The 15,041-nt window shown below is 38.0% G+C and overlaps 1 protein-coding gene across 5 annotated transcripts; it reads left to right on the forward strand.

Annotated features, from left to right (window-relative positions):
• The first annotated feature begins 2,027 nt into the window (after positions 1 to 2,027).
• On the forward strand, positions 2,028 to 10,461 carry LOC103709043 (transcription factor GAMYB-like). Of its 5 annotated transcripts, none has more exons than XM_088703268.2 (4): positions 2,028 to 2,214; positions 3,946 to 4,317; positions 8,607 to 9,609; positions 9,683 to 10,461. In XM_088703268.2, exons 2-4 carry the CDS (start codon positions 3,955 to 3,957, stop codon positions 9,985 to 9,987), a joined length of 1,671 nt encoding a protein of 556 aa, XP_088559394.2. In that variant the 5' UTR covers positions 2,028 to 2,214; positions 3,946 to 3,954; the 3' UTR covers positions 9,988 to 10,461. The 5 variants fall into 5 exon arrangements, with proteins under 5 accessions (XP_088559394.2, XP_088559392.2, XP_088559391.2 ...); XM_088703266.2 differs by having other exon boundaries at positions 9,689 to 10,383; XM_088703265.2 differs by having other exon boundaries at positions 2,068 to 2,205; positions 9,683 to 10,383.
• Positions 10,462 to 15,041: the final 4,580 nt, after the last annotated feature.

Here is a 15,041-nt window from a genome sequence, read left to right on the forward strand (position 1 = left end):
AACTCATTCCTTAAGTCACTTGCAAGATAGTTTGATCCACCGAGAGATTGAATCCAAGAAGCATTTCTATATCCTTCTTTCCTCTTAGGGTTGTGGTTGCCATATGTGATGACCCAAACAAGTTAAACTGGATCCCTATAGCACTTATCCATATTTCATCGACACAAGATATGTTAACTCTATTGTCTTAATTTTATATGTTACTTTATTCAAAGTGCTTGTTATGCATATCATGTTTCAATTGAGTGTACACTAATTTTTGTGCAACCACAGTTATTTCATACAAACATGCATCGGAATACATTTCTAATTTTTATTCATTCACTTAGACAATTTTGTTATTTTTGCAATCTTTTCATGTGATCATGTATTGAAATGAACATGCATCAATCCAATTTTCAAGATAACTAACCTTAGCCTATTTGTTCTAGTATATTTGCATTAACCACACCCTTATCCTTTGCAAGAATAGTTTGCTCATAGGGCATGCATGATAACACATGTTCAGTTTTTATTGTTTCATATGAGAATCTCTAGCCGCATATTCTTAATTGTATACGTTACTTTATTTAAATTTCTCGTTATGCATTATTATGTTTAAACAAGAAACCATAAGCCCTGACAGTTATTTCATAAAAACACACACCAAAATTTATTTCTAGTTTTTATTCATCTGCGTCATATTTGTCCCCTTTGCTATCTCCGCACGTCACTTCAATAAATGAAAAAGAGTTCATGTTAACCCTAATTTTCATTGTAGTTGCATTCAAATGATAATTGTTATTGATTCATATGAGAATTAGTAACTGTTTCTTCTCAATTCTTTGCGTTAGTTTATTCAAAGTTTTCTTGGGCATTATTTTTTTTTTAAATAAGAAAACCATAATTTCTTTGCAGCGACAGTTGTTTCATCAAAATATGTACCGCAATCAATTTTTAGTTTTTATTCATCTACGTCATATAATTGTTTTGTTATCCATCTCCTCACATCTCTTTCATAAATGGAATATAGGTTACGTCAACCCTAATTTTCAATGTAACAACTTTCGAGCAATACTTTTTATTAATTCATATGAGATTCGTTAACCGTATCTACTTAATTCTATACGTTACTTTATTTAAAGTTCTTGTTACACATGATTATTTTTAAATAAAAAAATATAATTTTTCTGCAACGATAATTATTTCATAAAAGCAAGCACCACAATCCATTTCTAGTTTTTATTCATCTACGTCATACTTGTCCCCTTCGATATCTCTTCCTATCACTTTCATAAATAGAATAGAGATTATATCAACCCTAATTTTCAACATATCTACTACCAGACTTGTCGTTTGCTCATCGACTTAATTCTCATTAACTGCACAATTATCTCTTTGTAACGAAAATTAACTGCCAACGACATAGAATATAACACATATAATTTTCACTGATCCCCGGACGATTCCTGCGCAATATCTTCCAGTGATTCTTATACACCAAAACTAATTATCATAATAATCCATTGTAAATATTCTCTCAAATGCAAAAAACCTTCTAATCTTTGCACATACAAACATCTCCCCATGTGCAAGACTCACATTGATTCGATTTCTCCGAAGCTCCTCAAGCTTGCAACCCCAGATCTTCCGCGGATTGCGCTCCGTGCCAGAAGAAAATGAGATAATCCTCCCCGCACGCAAACTGCAGCACCCAAGACCACACAAATGCTCCTCCATCCCGTGGACCCCGTGCCTCCTATTCTTGGGTTCATTTCTGGGTTATATACTGCTCGCACAAAATTTCGGAAAAGCAAAATTGAATCAGCTAGTCTGGCAGCTCTAATAGCTTAGACAGAACCGATCAATCCAAACGTCCAACCAGTGGACCTCCAAAATTGATGGTAAGCGTTGTGACGGTTGAGATTTTTAAGGGAGTCCAGTGTTTTCCTTAGCTATCCGGTTCTGGCGGGGCAATATAGTGTCAGCGGTGAATTTTTATGGGGAAAGGGGGAGTTTTAAGTGTCTAAAAAAGAACGAAGGGCTTCGAAAATAGAAACTATATAAAGAGGAGTGAGGTAGAGAGAAGGGGGCGTGCGAGGTAGCGTTGATTGGGTCCGCCCCGAAGCTACGGGCAAGGGCAGAAAGTGAGGAGAGAGAGCGAGAGAGCGAGAGAGAGGGAGGGAGGGAGAAGCGATCGGCTCCATTTCCCTGTCATATCTCGAGGTGGCTTCGGTAATCTCTGATCTTTCTCGCTTTCTTCTTTGTTTTCTCGATTTTTATCAGTGTGCGCGAATCGTCGGATCGATGGCGAATTCTCGACTTCTATCAGTGTGCGTGAATCGCCGGATCGATGGCGAGTTAGGGTTCCAAGAATCGAATGTACGCGCCCTCCCACTGCGTTTCGGCTTCCCCATTTTCTTGTATATAGAGGTTTTGAGGCTTTGAGCTGGTTTTTGGTTTTGTTTTCGCGTGGGAAGGCGGAGGGGGGAGATCGGTGACTGGAGAGTTTGATGGTGATGCCTGGTGATTTCTTTGGTTTGATTTGATTTTTGGGGTTTTGATCGGGGGAAGATTCGGGTTGGGAGCGGGAATTTAGGTTCTTTGTTGAATTTCTTGGTTGTTTTCTGGTGAATCAGGGAGGGGGGTTGGCTGGTTGTTTTGCCTGAGGTCTTTTAGTGGAATTTTTAGTCGACATTTTTTTTTTAAATTTTTTGTCTGGTTGTGTTTGGGGAATTTGGCGAAGTGGGTTAGGGTTAGAGGAGGAGTTGGCTTGAGTTTTCCTGGTGGTTTTCGGAAGCAAAGCTAAAATTTTTGGTAAGGTTATTCGTATTTTTTGATTTTTTACTCCTTATATGGATTGTCTTAAATGATGAACTATTTTGGTTTCTTATATGGTATTTGCTTGGTTTTAAGAGAGGACCGGGGATCTGGATCGATTTCTTTAAGTTAAAATGGGTTTTGATACACCTTTTTGGGATCTCATGATACTTGTGGGATCCATTTTGGTCCAGCAAAGGCTTTAATTTTTGACGACCAGAACTGGGTTTTTTTAATCATTTTAATGCTTTCGTGGTTGATTTTTAGGTTGTTAGTAACCCTTTATGATTTCTTACTAATTTTACTTTGAAAAGGGCGGTCTGTAGTTTCTCCTCTTTCTGTAATATTCATTTTGTCCCATACTATTTTTTTTCAAGCCTGGCAGGAGCGAGCTTAGCTCATCAATGTTTGATTGCAAGGAACTATATTATTAAATTCTTAATATTTCTTTTTTTATATATATAAGGATTTGGATATATGTGGGTTCAAAAGCTTCTTGGATGCCACTTGGTTTGACAATTTTCCTGCTACTTTTGTGTATCTGGCAAATGCCACTGGTTGTGTTTTCTGGAAAGATGTAAGAGGACAGGCTCCTCTGTTTTACCTCCCCAACCCCCACCCACCCCAAGCAAAAATAAAAACCTCCCAGGATGTGAACTCGATCTCTGACAACAGAGCATCGGTACTGGGGCTTTCGCAATTAGCGTGTCTTTTCTTCCTTGTCCTGTTTTAGCTTGTAGTTTTTGGAGTTACTAGAAATTCAGTCGCAATTGTTGTTTTCTGTTTGTGCTTCCTGATTCCTTCAATGCTGTTCTCTTTCAGTCTATAGATCAATGCTTTTCAGCTACTTTAATTTTGTTTTTGTATTTCTCATTGGGAATATAATTCCTGTTGAGTTTGCACTTGCAAAAACTCATGGCAGCTTGTAATATTTATTTTTAGTCCTAAGTTTTTTTTTCTGAATGACATGAAAAAAATGAGATGGCCATTTCTTTAACAATTCTTTGTCTCTGTTGAGGCTTTTCAATTAATTATTCAAAATACTTGCTTCGCTGTATCCCTTTTTTGGGTTCTTCCCCTATCATCTTGAGTTGCATTCCTGCTTTTATGATTTTCAATGAGTAACAAGCTATGTTTTAAAATCAGGTTCTGAAAATGAATCGCACGACAGATGACAGTGACAATGCAATGGTTCCAATGGACCAGGTCGACTCACCATCAAATGAAGGTAGTAGCGGGGGATTGCTGACAGGAGGAGGACAAGTTTTGAAGAAGGGACCATGGACGTCTGCGGAGGATGCAATTTTGGTAGATTATGTCAAGAAGCATGGTGAAGGGAATTGGAATGCTGTTCAGAAGCACTCAGGTCTGTCTCGATGTGGCAAAAGCTGTCGTCTACGATGGGCCAACCATCTGAGACCAAATCTTAAGAAAGGTGCTTTCACACCAGAAGAGGAGAAGTTGATAATCGAACTGCATGCTAGGATGGGCAACAAATGGGCTCGGATGGCTGCACATGTAAGTTCATGTCGCTTTTAATTCAATCATTATTATAGTGTGTATGCTCTTTTATATAGTTTTATGTCTTAGCTGTTTGATTTTTATCTGATTGAACAATGCATAATATAATTTGTATAGCTTTCTTAGAGAATTGATGCAGTTCATGTGTTAGGTGAAATTTAGTCACTGGGTATGAAATACCAGAGCAATATTTATGGAAGGTTGTATGTATCAATCATCCATGTTTGTGAGATATCATCTGATCAACTCATTCCAGTTATTTATGGATAGATCTTTTCCCCCTAATACATACACAAGTTTTGTTAGATATTTTAAGACAGGCATGGTATAGTTCAATTATGACTAGGCTTATAATTATTTTTTTCAGACATTAGGAATTTTGTTTGTCTGCTGTGATCCTCATGTATCTTTTCATGAGTGATCACTCCGTTGTAATCAGCAATCTCATACCCTTCTTCCTCTCATCTCCCTCCATGTCAAACTATCTGTTATTGAATGACATGTGCCCTTCAATTATCTCCGCTCTAATGTCATAGTTACAGAGAAAATATCCAAAACGCTTCACAACAAGCTGATAGGACCATAATTCTGCACCTCTGCCCCCCAACGACTAATCTCTGATGGTGTAAACAACGACGAGCCTTTGTGGGCTTAAGATTAGTCCAAATTGCTCTCCTTAGTCAAGGTACAGCTGACTAGCTTTCTATTTTTTCCTTTTGTTAGGTTCAGATCGGACTATTCTATTATCATATTGATTATGAGCATAATCACTCCATTATTAATATGATTTTTTTTAATAAAAATCTAAAAAGGGCTTGTCTATCGATCTTTTCCCGAAAAATAATAATTTAATGTATAATAATAACTAAGAAGATATATTAATGCTTCTCATATTTTTATAAAGTGATTAAGGAAGGCAAGCCAACAATAATAATCATCCTGGCAGTTATCTGATGATGCTTCTGTTCTCGGGATTGGCATAAAAAGAAACATTTCCTTAATGCCTTCCTTTTTTTATCATGCTTGAATTTATTACTGGATCCAGAATTTTTCTTTATTATTATTTTTTTGAGGGGGACACCAAGTACCGATATTTCTAAATTTAAAAGATGCATTCTTAAAGTTTGAACAACTACTGTTCTTTGTATTTGTCATCGACTATGTATTATGTTGTTTCCTCCCTCGTGATGCCTTTTCCATTTTCTGAATGATTCTAGTTCATTTCTGATAATGAATCAACTTTTTTACCTTTTCAGATACTTCATGACATGCGTTTGATTTTTGTGGTAATATTTTTATATGTTATTAAATTGAGATCCTTATGCCCTCCTGCAAAGTCTTACATGCCAAACTAGTTGAGAAAAATATATATTTGTGCATGATTTTATGATTGGGTGTCCAAGAGGATAGCCTGTAATTTTGAGTTAGAAAAATGGAGAAATGGAAGATTGAAGAAAAATGCGCGGTTAGAAGATTGGTTCCCATTCATCCTCCATTTCTTCAAATAAATCAACATAACAAGAAAAGCATAAGTATATAATTGTTAAAGAAAAAAAAAGATGATTATGCTCTCTGTCATCTCTATTTTCTCTTCTTTTCCTTGATAAATTTGGGAAATCACTAAAAAAAAAGAAAAAAAATCTCCATTTAACCGAAAAAGGGAAAAAGGTTGCGTTTTAATATGTGGAACTTATTCTCTTATATAAACAATAGATCCAGGGAAGGGAAACTCTCTTAAAGAAAAAACAAAATAAAGATTGCTTGAGTTCATATGTTGGATGTTAATACAACATATTCACCTAAATTTTTCTATGAGATGTAACATGTTCTGTAATTTCCAAGAAATTCATCTCCTCTTATCCTGTTCCACTTCTGTTTTCTTTGGTTTTACCAATATTTAGGAATACTAGTTCCATAATTTATCCCATTATATTTGGAAGGTTGATCTGATTAGAAGAGCTATACTATGTTCTTAACTAAGATTGGAGAAAACACACATTTAAATCTAAAGGCTGATGACAGTGCAAGGCCAACTAATAGCTAATAGTTAGAAAGTTTAAAAATTCTAGTGGGGGCAATTGACCCTCTAGTTCTCCTAGCTCTGACCATGCTTCGGTTGTCAGTGGCTGAGGAAGTGTTAGAGATTTCTTTTGTGTGAATCGGTAAATACATGTATGCATCATCAGGAAAATTTGTTACAGGTAGATGACAGACATCATACTCTTGCCATGGAAAACTTATTCTTTTTTGGGTGCTATAGTAAGTGGGCACCTTTCTCTTTTCCAATTCTTGGCTTGAGTTAGTTAAGCTTTAGCAAATGAGGTCTGCAGATGATGATTGGGGGGCTAGTTTAGCCTTTATATTGAGACACTAACAAAGTAAGGACTTGCTTGTAGACAACTTGCTAAATGCTAATTAATATGCATTTCCTAGTTTATTATTCCTGGCCTCATGTGAGACCATGATTATCTGGTGAGCTCCAGTTTTGTGAGCTTTGGAGTTGAGGCATGACTTTTCCAATACCGCCATGATGTTGGAGTATGTGCTATTGTGGTGGAAGGCAAGTCACCGACTTCAGGGCCCACAATAAGTAGGGTTGACAGTGGATCAAATTGAGATGTGTTTGAGTTGATTTAGTTATTTACAGATATAGGTATGCGTATATCTTGAATCGCCTTGACTAGCCTACATTTGGTATTGCTTGCTCCATCACGCTAGCTGACTCTGCAATGTAATTATGATGCTGTTCCAGTTTCAAATCATAGCCATGTTACATAGAATATAATATAATTATTATTAGAAAACTCTGGGTTGAAAGAAGATTCATTGGAAACTCTTCAGTAACAAATCAGAAATATCTTTAAAAAAATCACAAATATGTATTGCAAATATTCGTTTGGATGACGATTAAAAAAGACCCAAGTGTCTGATTCTCTTTATTGATTTTTATGCAAGCTTTCGCATGTACCACCGATCGACAATCCTGAACATGAAAGAGACTTATTTAGGTTCCTGCGTTCCATGCATTCCCAAGGCATTCAAAAAATTGCTTTGTAGTTGTTATTGGTATAGCATTCCAATTTTGCGGCAATTAGTACCAAGGTTTAAGTTTTGGCTATCTGAGGACTAGTTAGAAAGCATTTGCTATTTGAGGACTAGGTAGAAACGTGTTATAAAATAAGTATTGCTATGGAGTATAGTTAACTTCTTGTTAATTCACAAGTAGATGACAGGAAATGAGAGTCAGCGTACCTGCGTAGAACTATGTTATAGCCCTTATTGGTCATGTATCCTATAAACTTAGTTTATTGTAAATTGAGGTTAAAATGTTGGACCTAAACTAGACATATCCAAGATTCTGCCATTCCCAAACCTGACCTGTAGGATGTCAAGCCCGGTCATGTACAATATTGGCATGAGAGGATCTGTTGATACAGATATAGGCTATGCATGTAGTCGGATGCTATTCTATTTGAAAATTATCTTATGTAGCAATATGAATTTGATCTTGCAAAGTGGCCTTAATTATATTGTGGTCTTGAAATCATACTTTGTTTACTTCACGACTGCTTGGACATCTTATGATGGTGATGTGGGTTTATGATAATATGGCTTTGGAGTCAAGATCTGGTCTGAATCAGGTTCATCTTCCCTGGGCTCTTGAGCCTTCATCTGATACAGCCCAAAACCAGGCTAGCGGTTGCTAACTCAGTTGAATGCAAATATAGTACATGCCCATCCCTGCACTCTTAAGTGCAGCCAGAGTCCAATCCATCCTTGCACATCTGTCTGAGCTTGTGTAGTAAACTGAGCAACAAAATTTGACTATGGCCTTAGAGCATGTTTCTGGAGGTATTGCCTTCAGCTTATCTTTAAAAAAATTGTTGATGATTGAAAACATAGTACTGCAGAAAAAAATTGTGGATGCATGGTATGCATAAGAAGTTTTGTAATATGTTTGAAACATATAGGACAATGGAACATAAGAGGATGCATCAATTATTTTTGAAATGAATATGTTGGTTTTGAGCACAACATAAGATATATATGTGGTTCACCGTATATCTAAATGAAGTTTGCTGAAGCATGATGTGAAGTCTTTATTTATGTGATAAATCCAATCTTTATTTATCAGTTTATTCTTGATTGCACATAATTCTTTATTTTGTTGCATGCTTTTGGGCAGTTTTGCTAGATTTTTCTTGAAGTTGCTTGCAGTTATAGTTTACTGAAAGTTTTCTTAGATATTTCTTCAGTGCTGCAATTCATCTTGATTTTTTCCCCAGTTACCGGGACGGACAGATAATGAGATAAAAAACTATTGGAACACCCGGATCAAGAGACGTCAGCGAGCTGGTTTACCCCTTTATACTTCTAATGTGCCTTTCCAAGCTTCAAGTGAGAATCAGCAAAGCCAGACCGCCACTGCATATGGCAATGGTGAAAAACGGCCCAATGAGCTCCTGCAGGGAAATAGTTTCGATTTTCCTGATGCTATATTTGACAGCTTTAATGCCAATCATGGGGCTTTGTCTTATGCACCACCATTTTCAGATATTTCAGTGAGTAGCATGCTGAGTCAGGGCTTTGGATCCCAAAATTATGGCTTCATGAACCCAATGGGGAACCATGTGAAGCAGTTTCGAGAATCTGAGACTTCACTTCCGGGCTTTCATGGTAGTGTCACTACTGGGCTTCCTCCACTTGAGCAGTTTTCAAATGAGCCTTCTGAAAAGATCCAGCGGAGCTTTGGTTTAGGTTATCCGTATGATCCAGACCCCAGCAGCAAGGACCTGGCACCCTTTGGTGGTGCAATCCCTGGTAGCCATGCCCTTTCAAATGGCAATTTCTCTGCTTCCAGGCCCCTTGGTGGGACTGTGAAGATGGAGCTCCCTTCACTCCAATATCCAGAATGTGATCTTAGTAGCTGGCTTGCTTGCTCTTCTCCACCTCCTGAGGCAATCGATAATTACATCCAGTCTCCTCCAGCAACTGCGTCAGTGCAATCTGAATGTGTCTCACCAAGGAACAGCGGTCTATTGGATGCATTGCTTCATGAGGCACAGGCACGTAAGACTCAATCATCAGGGAAGAGATCAAGTTCTTCTGTTGTTGCACCTGGCGGCATGGTAGAAAGTTCAGGGCTTAACTTTTGTGAGGCAGCATGGAAAGAATACAATGATCCAATTTCGCCCTTGGGCCGACCTGCTGCTTCTGTCTTCAATGAGTGCACCCCACCCGTTAGTGGTGGTTCACTGGATGAGCTTCAGCCTTCTAAAGAACCTTCTGGTAAGCATTATTTCTGCTTTAATTTGTGCCATTTAATATTGAGAAAAAGTTATTCCAGATACCGTTCCTGCAGGTTCAGACATCATGCTAGCCGCTGCCGAACATGTTTCAACCCCAAATGTGGGGGAGAGAGACATTTCACCTTGTTCAGATTTCTTAAGGCCTGATGCTTTACTTGGAGGGTCAGATTGGCTTGAGAACTCTCAGACTGCCAAAGAGCATTCTACCTTGAATGATGCCATAGCAACACTTCTGGGTGAAGATCTCTGCAGCGAGTACAAGGAAGTGCCTGCTGGAACATCATCTACACTCTCTCAAGGATTGGGCCTCGACTCCTGTCCATGGAACAACATGCCTCGTGCATGTCAAATGTCTTAACTCAGAGGTCATTTATGGGACCTACTTCAGGATTTGTTTACCATGGTCTGTTCCGGTGGGACCTTTTTCTTAATTGACAGATGGTCGGGGAGGACAAAACATGTGGCGGTATGTATAGTTGTTGCTGTTTTTTCAAGGGTTCGATCATGGAAAGTCTTGCTTGTTGGCATTGATGCGCTGTAGGATGGTGCAATCAGGGTAGATGAACTGTTGCTGCAAGTTGGCTTTTGTTATGTCTGTAATAACTTTTGAAACTTGGTTAGGAACAATTCCATTATTTGGGATGCTGTTGCTTGATGGTCTCTATTTTCCATATGGTCTGGTATCTGCTGAAGATCCTTTGTGGTTTGTCTCCGAGAAGGATTATCCATTGAAAGGTTGTTTGCTTTGCTATTAGATTTGCTTGTTTTGTCTTTTGTTGTTTCTCTAGTTTGAAGATAATAGATTTTCCGGCATGAATTCATTTGTCTTAAAGAATGTGGAGTTATTTACTGCTAACAACGGGAAAGAAGATTTGCTTCTGCCATTTTTGCAATGATTTTTATTGACTGCTCCATCTTCCAGGTGCAACGGCATACACAGATTGTTTCTAGTCCGATGATGGTTCTGCAGCTGTTTTGGCTTGCTGGTATTTTGAGTAATCAGATAGCTGATCGTTATATTAGTTGAAGAGCAGCAGTATTTAAAGGCCACCTATGAAACTTACGTACTTATTACCATCATCTGTGTTGCTGGAAATTGGACCCGGAGGCGATCGTCGGCTGAGAGGGGAGGAGCTCTGCTGCTGGAACAGTAGGTGGCGGCGCGTCAGCTGGTGGCGTCCTCCTGGAGAGTCCTGCAAGAAGTCGGTGGCCGGGATCTCCGGCGCCGGCCCTTCGATGCTTAAGTCAGAGGGGGGCTAGTATATGAGTGGAGTAAAAGAGGAGAATGTTTGTTCTTGTGTGTCTGTCCCCGTTCTTTTTTCCCCAGGTTCCCTTTTATAGAAGGATATTATATTACCTGAGAGGTAACAGGGCAAATTGTCTTTTTCGTGATAATTGGGCATGATCATGCTCATTAATGGCGTTGTGGAGAATAAGACCGGATCAGATCGGAGTCAGCGAATTGTCATGGTTGATCGGATCTGTTGGAGTGGTTGAACCGCCGGCCGTGGCGGGCCTAGGGTTCGTAGACAACAAGTGCATTAATTGCTGAGTGAACCGGTGATCAGGGAGAGCCATACGCTTTGATGGTCTAGTGATCTGGAGATCATCTTAAGCCGTGTTCATTAATGGTTGAGTGCATTGGAGGCCCGCAGGGGTCGCACGCATTAATGATAGGGCGTGCTGAGGGCCGGCGGAGGTCACGTGCCTTAATGGCTTGACGACGGTAGCAGAGTACGGTGGAGTGGGGTATCCAGTTGTCAGATCCTCTCTAAGGGATTAGGCTAGGATCGAATATTTGGACAAGGCACTTTTAGGGCTCGGCACCTGGTCGGGTGCCGAGCTGAGCCAGTTGCCCAGTGGGGTGCCTCCAATTCGAGCGTTGTGAGGTCGGCGCGTTCTGGTCGGCGCTCCTTTCTGGTCGGCGCTTGGGTTTTTCCCCAACAATCTGCAATATGGATTGTCAAATGTGGATTGCTGACTTTGCTGTTTGGTTGGAACAAGCTTAAACTTGTTAGGCGAGCCGCATTCTGATTTAGTTACCTTGCATCCCCTATAAGCTACTCTATCTTGTATTGTTTGATTCCCTGGTTATTGTCTATATTAGAACGCATATCTTTTTATCTTAGCCAATAATAAGTAAATAAATAAATAAATAACATATTATATTGTATAATTATTATTACAATAAAATTTGTTTTTAATTTCTAAAAATTAATTAAATACTAAGAAAAATAAAGGATTTTTTGCATGGATATCCTTTTAAATATCGGATTTTGCGTGAATACCTTTCCAAAATTGATATTTGCATGTATACCCTCGTAAAATACTTGTTTTGCTATTCTATCCGTTTTTATTCTTATTTTTGCATATATACCAATGCCATCTAACGCCGTTAAAAAATTAACGGTTTCAAATTAAAATAACTAAAATACCCTTAATGGATAGGCGTACAAATAGAAATTTTTATAAGGGTATACAAACAAATAGTAACTTTACAAGGATATTTGTACAATTTTTTATATTTAGAAGGGTATTTATGCAAAAAAAATCCTAGTAGATGGAAAGAATTTAGATACATTAATTAATGTGATAGTCTTTATAATTCTATATTTATTAGAAAATGTATTTGGTCCTATGACCAAAGATCTGTTTCTTTATCATGAATATAATAAAAATATACAATAGGATTTGCAAATTGGCTGTATCTAGATTTACCTATATCTAGATTTACCTTCTGCAATTGATCTGATGATAGGATTAATATCATAAGGGGAGTAGAGTTCAAGCGTGGAAGGATGGCAGCAAGCATCGGTTCACAGAATCCAAAGGAACCTCGGCCGGTCAGGATTCTCTATCGATCTATTACTGTTGATACCTCTGGTGTCTCGGTAGCTGGCTTTTTTTTTTTTTTTTTCCTTCTGTTTTTTGGTTTTTGTTTCTTGTAACTTTTGATGGGAGAAAGTGAGGGAACACTAAACGAAATATGGGTCATGTCAGTTTTCTTGAATTTTGGAAGAAGGTCTGGGGATTCTTTTTGTCCTCGTGAGAGGGGAGCAGGGAGACGCCAAGTTCCCTCCAATCAGTCATATAGATAAAAAATAGTGTGATATGAAATTTGGCTTGGTAAGTCATCGGTCATCTGTTCTGACTGAAGGTCAATGGCAAGTCTTTCAAGTCATGGGTCACCCAGCACCTCATAATTATGATATTTGTGCTTTGTAGTTCTTGATTAAGCCAGCTTTTAATCTTCATCGTTAACTTGGAATTGAACAATAATGATGCCTGATTAAGAGAGCTATGCAATTCTCCTGCCAGCTAGGGTTCTTTTTAATGGTACACATCCTAAGGGTAAAAGTTCCACCAGTGCAATCTTAAGTGCTCCTAGCTACGATGACGCCTAGAGGGGAAGAGAGAGAGTGAGAGAAAAAAAAAAACAAAAACAAAACAGTGTCACCATAATTGTAGTAAACAAGAGATGTATTCTTGTACCAAGATTTGCATTTCAGTTTAATAATTCCAGCCATTAAACACCAACCAAGATGAATAGGTAGGAGCAGGAATTAATAGCATTAATTCTACCAACCTACTTGTACTAGAGAAAGAAAAAAATCTATATCCAACATAATCTTCACTGCTCCAGCAAAACATGCGATCAAATCTGCAATTAGCAAAAAAATGAAAAAGAATAAGTATGAGAATTAACTCTATATCAACTAATAAATTATATTTAGTAATAATGCTAAAAGTGATCCAAATAACTTGAAAGCAAATAAGGTGCAAAAGTTAGGATAGATATATCCAACATGTACCAATCAAGATTGTAGGTAGGCATTATCTTTTCTAACTAAAGTTTCCATTCTCTTAGCTTGCTTGCAGGGTCGTCCTTTATTTTTTTCCCCTCTTGGTGCTACGAACACCGCATGTGTGCCTCCTGAAAATGACACTCTTCCTCTTGAACCATTTCCCTTAGGCTTGCAATATTTCAATAATAACCAAGTGATAAAACACAAACATCATTAAGTTAAAGTAATGCTATATATTACCTCGCAAGCTTCTTCGTGCAGAAGAAGAGGATATTGAAGCTTGAGATTTCTCCACTACTGGATTTTTGCAGGTTTTTGCATGATGCCTAAGCTCACCGCAATGTTGACATTTGTGCATCTTCTTCGATGTATTTTCATCTGTACCCCTAATTCTCTTCTTTTTAGGCCTTCCTGGAGGTCTTAGACTGAGCTTAGGAGGCAATACCTTGCATCCAATATCAACTTTTATCCATTGAGCCTTGTCAGGTAATGGTCCAATTTCTAATGCATAGGCAATCTTATACTTGGCAATAGTGAAGTACTCCGAGACAAAATTTTCTAATTTGCACCTCGCATACCACCTGGGTTTCTTCTCAAAAGCTCCTTCTTGAAATCCTCCATTCTCTCAAAAGAATCTGCCCAATTACCATAAATCATGGACATGGCAAGCTCCTTTCCTCTCCAAACTCTGTGGTATGGAAGCTCAAGATGATGGAATTGCAACAATCTCCTTCTTAACTCAATAGGCGACATGTCACCCTCTTTTCGTAGCCAACCAATAATCCTATCACATATCCAAAATTGTGTGGCCATCTTGTTGCCACATTTGTTTATAAATGAGCATGTATGAGGTTCCTTCAATTTTTTAACCTGCACATACAAATAGAATAATATATTAATACATGCAATATTTTTCATAAGCACTGTAATTAAAAGCTAACATATTTCAACCATAATACCTGAAATGTATGACCATCACATAATAGGGAAGCATGAAGTCTCCAATTACAAGCTTCATCTTTGCAACTCACTGTCATTCTACCAGGCTCACTTTTAAGAACTCTTACGGCAAATTCATTCAATATAATATACTGATGCAATGCCACTTTGAACTGTTCTCAATTTGTATATTTTGTCCCTACGGCCATGTTAGGATCCTCAATGTCCATCTCATATGTCTTTCCCTCATACTCTATGATATTTTCATCATCATCATCAGAATCGCTATTATAAATACTGTGATAGCTACTCTCAGAACCATAAATTTCAGTATCTATTTCCTGCTCTTCTTGAAATAAAGTTTCATCATTTACTTCAACAAAATCATTATTTTCAATAGTAGTAGCTAAAGTATCAATGCCTACTGTAGCTAGATGCTCATCTTCATTGTACCTTTGGTTTTCTCTTACTTCATCCTCTCGAATCTCTTCTATTACAGTTGCAGTGCTTCTACATGTTTCAATTTGATCTTAGCTACCTAGTTTTGATTGAGAAAGTTGTATAATATTGGCCTCTTTTGTGACAAATATGAAGCACTCTTTTAAATCCTTGTACTCTTCAAACAAACTCATCAATTTTTGATTTGTGTCTAACATTATGTAAGACT

Source organism: Phoenix dactylifera, chromosome 8 (genome assembly GCF_051530095.1).
Source record: "Phoenix dactylifera cultivar Ajwa chromosome 8, Ajwa_hap1_PhDact_Kaust_v1.1, whole genome shotgun sequence".
NCBI classification, from domain to species: domain Eukaryota; kingdom Viridiplantae; phylum Streptophyta; class Magnoliopsida; order Arecales; family Arecaceae; genus Phoenix; species Phoenix dactylifera.

Bases quoted from the DNA above. Each gene is read 5' to 3' on its own strand.
- LOC103709043 (XM_088703268.2), top strand. From the start codon at position 3,955: ATGAATCGCACGACAGATGACAGTGACAATGCAATGGTTCCAATGGAC. The intron at 4,318-8,606 runs GTAAGTTCATGT...TTTTTTCCCCAG, and splicing joins GGGCTCGGATGGCTGCACAT to TTACCGGGACGGACAGATAA. The intron at 9,610-9,682 runs GTAAGCATTATT...CCGTTCCTGCAG, and splicing joins GCCTTCTAAAGAACCTTCTG to GTTCAGACATCATGCTAGCC.